The 6969-nt window shown below is 39.0% G+C and overlaps 2 protein-coding genes across 2 annotated transcripts; both read right to left on the reverse strand.

The window, feature by feature from the left end:
• LOTGIDRAFT_121617 (hypothetical protein) lies at positions 1–564 on the reverse strand (the record flags this gene model as incomplete). The annotated part of the gene is made up of 1 exon (XM_009059117.1): positions 1–564. A coding segment is annotated over one exon (564 nt), but the record flags the coding sequence as incomplete, so codon positions are not given.
• A 2150-nt stretch (positions 565–2714) lies between these two features.
• Positions 2715–6969, reverse strand: LOTGIDRAFT_163069 (hypothetical protein; the record flags this gene model as incomplete). Its single annotated transcript, XM_009059118.1, has 4 exons — positions 2715–4652; positions 5304–5420; positions 5935–6093; positions 6907–6969. 4 exons carry the CDS (start codon positions 6967–6969, stop codon positions 2715–2717), a joined length of 2277 nt encoding a protein of 758 aa, XP_009057366.1.

A 6969-nucleotide genomic window follows, 5' to 3' on the forward strand; every position in this document is an offset into this window, starting at 1 on the left:
TTAGGTACTATCATAATTTTTGGAGATGCTTCCACCAAGAGCAACCATTACGACCAAATATGGCGTGAACGTGTACCTAGAATATTTGTCCAATAATATCAAATCAGTACCAGCGAATATGATGATTTCTGCTGTTAAAATTCCAAGAGCAACTGTACCGGCTGTTTCAATTTCTACGCCAGGATCAGCTACATAAACCATTACCATGATCACGTTTAACAAAGTAGCAATAGTTGTCCATGTGGCATAATTACCAAACGCATTATGAACAATTACTCGGTGACACCAAATTTCTGAATTTCGTCCTTGTTTGGCCAATTTTGGAGAGTGTTCAGCAAAGCTTCTGTAGCTGAAGAACAGACAAATGTACAAAGTGAACGCAATCAGGAACAACAAAACGAACGCTGCTATCAGGCTTTCTCTATCAAAGGAGAGTGTCCAGCCTATATTTAAACACAGATTTGTAAAATATGTCACAAAAAGCGGTATTGTCAGTATTTTTGGATTGGTGTAAGATGGACCTTCATCTGTTTTCTTGAAGACGGTGTAGAAAGAGAACACTATTTAACTAAAGCTTATTCGTGGATTGCCCCTTTTTCTCACGTAATTCATCAAAATTCTTGTTTCACTAATATTCCTACTTTCACAGGGAGATAACCAACAAAAACCCACAGAAATGGAGATTCCACGAATAATAATTTTATCGTAACCTAAAGTATATAAATTAAAACATCGCCAAATTGTTAGCAAATATTTTATTTCATGACACGCGGTAGCCATCTTCCTAACGTTATAAGTTGATGCCAAGACTAGCCCTGAATTTTTTTTTTAATTGCTCTGCTTTCCGAACGTAAAAGATCATAAGAACAATCAAAGAAACTTGCTAAAATTATATTGTATTACTTTTTTCAGTTCTTGAAAATTTCCCGTTACTGCTATATAAAAATAAAAACAACCTTCCTGGCTATCCACCCTGCAAAGCACAGCTTCGTCGCAACTACGGTCTGCCTACAGTAACGCTTTTATTAAGAGCTAATTTAACCCCAAAACTGGCCAAAATCGACCATTTTTTTGTCATTTTGATCAGGAAAATTTTCAAATTTCGACCCCAATTTTTGTTCTTTTTTTTTGCTGAAATGGATTTGGAGGGTCCGGGGGAGGTTCGAAATTTGTTTTAAACTTGTTTCCGGCTTTTTGGTGAAAAACTAGAGGCGAAAAACTGAGCAATTGTTTTCAAAAACGGGCAAATTTTCAACTCCTGTAACTTTGGAACCAGTTGAGATGGGCATCCTAAACCACGGTGCCGTGTAGAACCAGATCCTTTCTATTAGTCCCAATCATAATAAAAAATCATAAAATACACCGACAATACTTAGCCTATTTCTGGAATTTCGCAGATTTGAGCTGTATCACGAACGTCGCTGTAAATTCTGTTTTTCAATATATTAATTTATCAGCTTTAAAGCAAAAAAAATGACTTTATGATCGTGACTGTAAGATTATAAGGAGCGTTGAAGGCTGCAGTTTTTAATAGGTAAGTATGTAGTTTTTTTTAGATGACTGCTAGTTCTCACTTCAAATGAGCTTTCAATAAATTTGTTATCTCCCTTCAATCTTTTTTTTGTATGGTCGGGATGAAGTCACTCTGACACTTGCACGAATTTTGTCCCCACAAGGCTGCGCAATTGGTTGTAGCAATTTCGGTACTAAGCAAAGGAGGGTAGCGTTTGCAGCCTGTTCGCGCACTGTACATGCATCATAAACGCACTGTAACGCAATGCAAGACCAATAGTAGCTGGGGGATGTCAACAAAATGCGTTTCCATGTTCTGATTTTCAAAATTTTCAGGGAAAATATCCTGGACCTCTCACCAAAGCGCTTCGGATATTCGGCGATCACGGCTTCGCGGACTCTTAACAGCCCCGTTATAGATTGGACTACAATGTATATTATTATAAGTGAAATTTATTGACTGTGTTGTTATATGAAAAATATTATCTTATATTTGATTATATTTCGTTCTAAACCACACTCTTGCCAAATAAAACCTCACTCCGTGTTGCAGTGTTTCTACATGATATAAGCTGTAGTTAAACCTACATCTTGCTCACACTGAGTTTAAAATCATTTAAATAAGACACAACTTATGCTTTGGAACAAGGAACATGAAATGAGAATACTGTTGACGAAGCCAGAGCTAAAAAAGGAAAACTTTCGACATATCCACTTAAAGTGGGAATAGACGATGTACGGTGTCCGGTGCGGTGTACGGTACGGGGTGAACACATGATGTACGGGCCCGGACACGGTGCGGACACGATTCGCTATTTTCTACTATCTCGATAGTCCTGCACCGAACACTGCACCGGACATCGTATATTCCCACCTTCAGTCTGAAACATGATTCCGGGAAACGTTGAGGTGCGAAGTTTGCTGACATTTATTTGGTTTTGATTAGTTATTCTATTGATAGGGTTAGGGTAAGCTTCAAGAGTAGGGCGGAGAAATTAATAATTTCTACAAGTGTTCCACCACGATATAACTAATATAAGATTAAGATATCCACCTGCTTGGGTTATTTTCATCCATCGTTTGCCCCGAAAGCCCTTCGATCTACCATGATCACGGATCACGCGTCGTCTCAAAAGTTAGTTATATGTCACCAATATGTACAACACTACTTGTGAACTGCACCAGGACCTTTAAAATCAGCATTATAATGGAGTGTCCATCTGTCCATCCCTTCTGGATATTGCCTGATCACGAAATTTGGTGGTTTCTAAATGTTTCTTTCTTAGAGTTAACCATGGTTCCCCAGCATAGTCTTCCATTACACTCTTCACGTCATTTTTCTCGAGCAGTGTGCGAAGTCTTGTGATAAAAAGAACCCATTCATAAAACGACCCTGCCACTTCTTTCAGCATGGGTGATTTACTGTCCACAAGACGCCGGGCCTCACCAAGTAAGGGCAACCCGTACTCGCAGGGTAATTTAAGTATGTAATCCATCTTTTCTAGAATACAGTTGGTGACGCTATCGTCGTGGTTGATCATAGCATTATATAATTGACACCTCATCCCGTTCTCCGTACTAGAAATAGAACCTTCAAAGCGCATGGTATCCAACCGAGCTAAAAGATGTGCACCAGCACCGCACACACTGCCCGCAGCCAGGTTCCTTTCCTTTATGACATTTGAGATTTCCTCTTCCATATAAGGTGCACACCCTCCAGAAGCCACAAGCGGTAGTCGAAGTGTTTTGGACCCACCAATGCCGATACTATCTGCACCAGAATAGACGCCAAATTTGATTTCGCTCATCTCCACTCCAGCCGTAAAATGTGTGATTAATCCTTTCGATCGAGCTTCGTGGACAAGAGAAATAGTCTCTTCAACTGATAACTGTTTGAAAATGGACTTTGTAGCTTGGGAATCTTCCGTTCCATCCCAGATTATTTTGTCGAATCCCCCATTGCATGTTGCTTCGATAACTCGACAAGCGATGTCCATCTTTCCCGTCAAAGTAACTGGCGTGTCCTTCTCGAAATCATCCACGAGCGATTGGTTTATTTTCCATGACGCAGACAAATATTGGGAAAACGGGTCTCGATGGATTTGGCGATGAAGTTCCTGCATATAGCGGACTGCTTGGGAAGTGGTCAAACCATCCATGGTAACGGCACATTCGGCTGCTCCTTGATAGAAAGCTGCAGATGTTGTTGCTGACGTCATATTAATCAATGTGTTGAACTCATCCGAGAAATGACGAGATTCTTTGAATCGTCTGCCAACGAAGTATGATGCGGAAGCAGTCGATCCAACGTGGAGTCGCACCCGAGAGAAATCGTACAAAGATGGAACACGATAAGATTCAATTTGATCTTGAGAATCATTTGCTGGTATTTCCAAATGTTCAACATGTACTATAGCTCCTGTCATCCAGTCATTAAATCGTGTGGTACCGAGAACGTGACCATCACCAGGATCAGTAAGTGACAAGTACGTCTGGGTGTGAGGTCTGAATCCAGGTGATCCTAGAGGTCGGTGTGATTTTGATGTTAATTGTTTACCATTGCCGATGCAGTTATAAGCCAAATGGATGGCTAGGTACTCAGTCGGTGTTGGCTGTCTTCGTTCATCACGTAAAGCTTGTAAAATTAAACTGACTGCATCCAAAAATTCCGGGGCAAATTTATGATCGTCCCATGTGATGTTGACCTTTTGGACGCTATCTTCGATAGTGAAGTTGATATATCCAGAACCATCGGCTGGAACAGTTCCAACAAAAGCTTCGCTTTCGACTTTCCATTCTTTGATGACACCACGAGCCACACGACACACGCGGAACATGGCGTCCATAAGTTGACGAACAGTAGTGGCACCAAGAATATTTTCAGCAATTTTACTGAAAACGTCGATCTTGGGCAGATCTCCTTCAAATACTGTATGTAAATGTTTTTGTAAGCGGAACTGTACCGAGCTGCTTTCACCACGAGGAGAGTCTACATGATTTTCTGGTATGATGGGAAGACTTTGCTTGGAATGACGGATCTTCAGTCTAACATTATCTAGATTGATAACGACTTCTTCAAACAACCCGAGAACGATCTGACACAAGGTTCCAACACCAACTCGGATGTTACAAGACTCATGCTGAAAATAATGGAAAAATCATGTTCCTGATTGGGCTATTGAAGTCTGGTACCACCGTGCAGTGTACAATGACTTGAGTCATCACAATGGTATCGGTCTTTGTAATTTCAAACTATCTAAAGATCTTTAATGTGCATAGTACAGCTCACGAGGTCTCGGTTTAATGTCTCATCAGAACGACTAGGCCTTTTTCTATGCCAGTTCCTCTGACCTACATCTTTAACAGTGGAGTACCTTATAGGTGGAATTTGAAAATAGCAAAAAAGCGATTCTCCCTTGAAACATGATATTTCAATATTAACGATTAGAATTAATCTAGAAACTTACTACGCCCCATCATAACGATGGTCAAGGTATAACGAACTTCATCTTATACCTTTCTTGTATCACCGAGGTTTGGAAATGCAGTGATTTGATTGGATTGTGCGCTTGTCAATACAGCCAATCAGAACCCTAAACAGAACGTCTGTAAATAATAAGCCAGAATGTTTACAGCCTCTCTTTGGCTGTGCTCGCTGGCGTACAATTTAATCAAATCGCTGTTTTTCGTGATACACTGGCTATTGTAGTCAAGGTATAAGGCAATGTTCGAAATAGCTTGAAATTGTTAAGATGACTACTCCCCAACGAATATTGAAATGTGAAACTTACGGGAATGGTTGAGAGGTCAGTTCCTGTAATCTGTAATTCTGATAAATGACTAGCTTTCTCTCGTAGCGATTCATGATTTCTTTTAGATAATGCACGAATTGACTTGGTCTTGGGTTTCTGTTGAAATGAGATTAGTATTAAATAAATTTGCTTATATAGTGTTTAAAACGTTAGGTAAATATTCAGTAAGAAGATTTAAGATTTAGCCAAAAATAGATATTCCGCTCCCCCTCCTCAATGCACAATAGGATACAGGAAACAAAGCAATGGTGGTGTTTCCGAAACCTAGCATTAGTGTCGTTGAAATTGTAATACAAAGCGGTAAAACTAATATAGACACACGTTATGTGCCAATCCTCAATTTCATTTGTCCAAACAATCGACAATATGTGGTATTGCACTCGTTTAATAAATAAAAGATCTTAAAAGAGTGCTTATGTAATATTGAATTTATGAAATAAGTTGACATATTTTATGTTTCGAGAGCCTTGGCGTTTACATGGTTCATGAATACACGACTTAATTAGCATAAATATTAACATGAGTTCATATCGTTTTTATGAACCTGTGTTATGAACCAGAGAACAGTACTGTTGTGTGATAAACATTGTTAATATATAGCTATATTTACCTTTCTAATCACCATAAAATAACAGACAGTAACAACTGTTAATATTATTACTCCAATAAACGACAATACAGACAGGACCAAACCAGCTATTCCCAAACCTTCATGGTATGTCACTGTGTCACTTCCGGTGGTCGGTGGCACAGTTTGTGATGTAGTAATCTACAAGAAAGAATCTCCATCAATACTAGCTAGTTTCTATCCGGAACAGTTTAGAAACTACAACCTTATGGTTATAAATGAAACACAATCCGATCATAAGCAACGGATCTGCTCTGGGGAAACAAAGAAAACTTTGGCTGTATGATTACTCTCGCTGTATATTCATTTATGGTTTTAGTACCGTTAACATTTTGGAATTGAAAGGAAAATACCAGAGGTCAGTTATACAAGAAATGCTTCAAAATTATGACTCCAGACTATAATAAAATACAGATTTTTGATTCTTGGATTGTAAGCAGATAGTGATATCATAAAACGCTATATTTTAGCGGAATTACAAGACCCTCAGACATAACTGAAAATTGGAATGGTGTAAATTGATGCTATCAGTGTCCCCGATACACATAAAAAGTTATGAAAAGCTGTCACAATTCTTTTGAACTTGGTTTGAATTGGACTTTCTGCGTATCTTTTGCAACCACTTTTATTATTAATGTTGTCAACTGCACAATGTCAAGCTATTACGGTCTTATTAAGTATTACGTATTATACCTTGGCTGCAATAGTCACCTTTCTTGTATCACGGAGTGCAGCTATTCGATTTGATAACAAGCAAAGAAATACAGCCAATGAGAGCCCTCGACATAAACACTGTAAACATTGTAGCCTGTCGAAAGTTCTCATTGGCTATATTCGGTAGCGTACGCTACAATCAAATTGACAAACTTCCATGATACAAGAAAAGTGGCTGTTTCAGACAAGGTATGGGACGGAGTTTGTAATAGCTTGACATTGTTAAACGTTAAAACTTACCCGTGTCAATGGACTTGTTTCTTGACTCTGAACTACAGAACACAATGCCGTGGCCATTAACAT

The sequence above is a fragment of the Lottia gigantea genome, assembly GCF_000327385.1.
Source record: "Lottia gigantea unplaced genomic scaffold LOTGIsca_37, whole genome shotgun sequence".
Classification (NCBI taxonomy): Eukaryota; Metazoa; Mollusca; class Gastropoda; family Lottiidae; genus Lottia; species Lottia gigantea.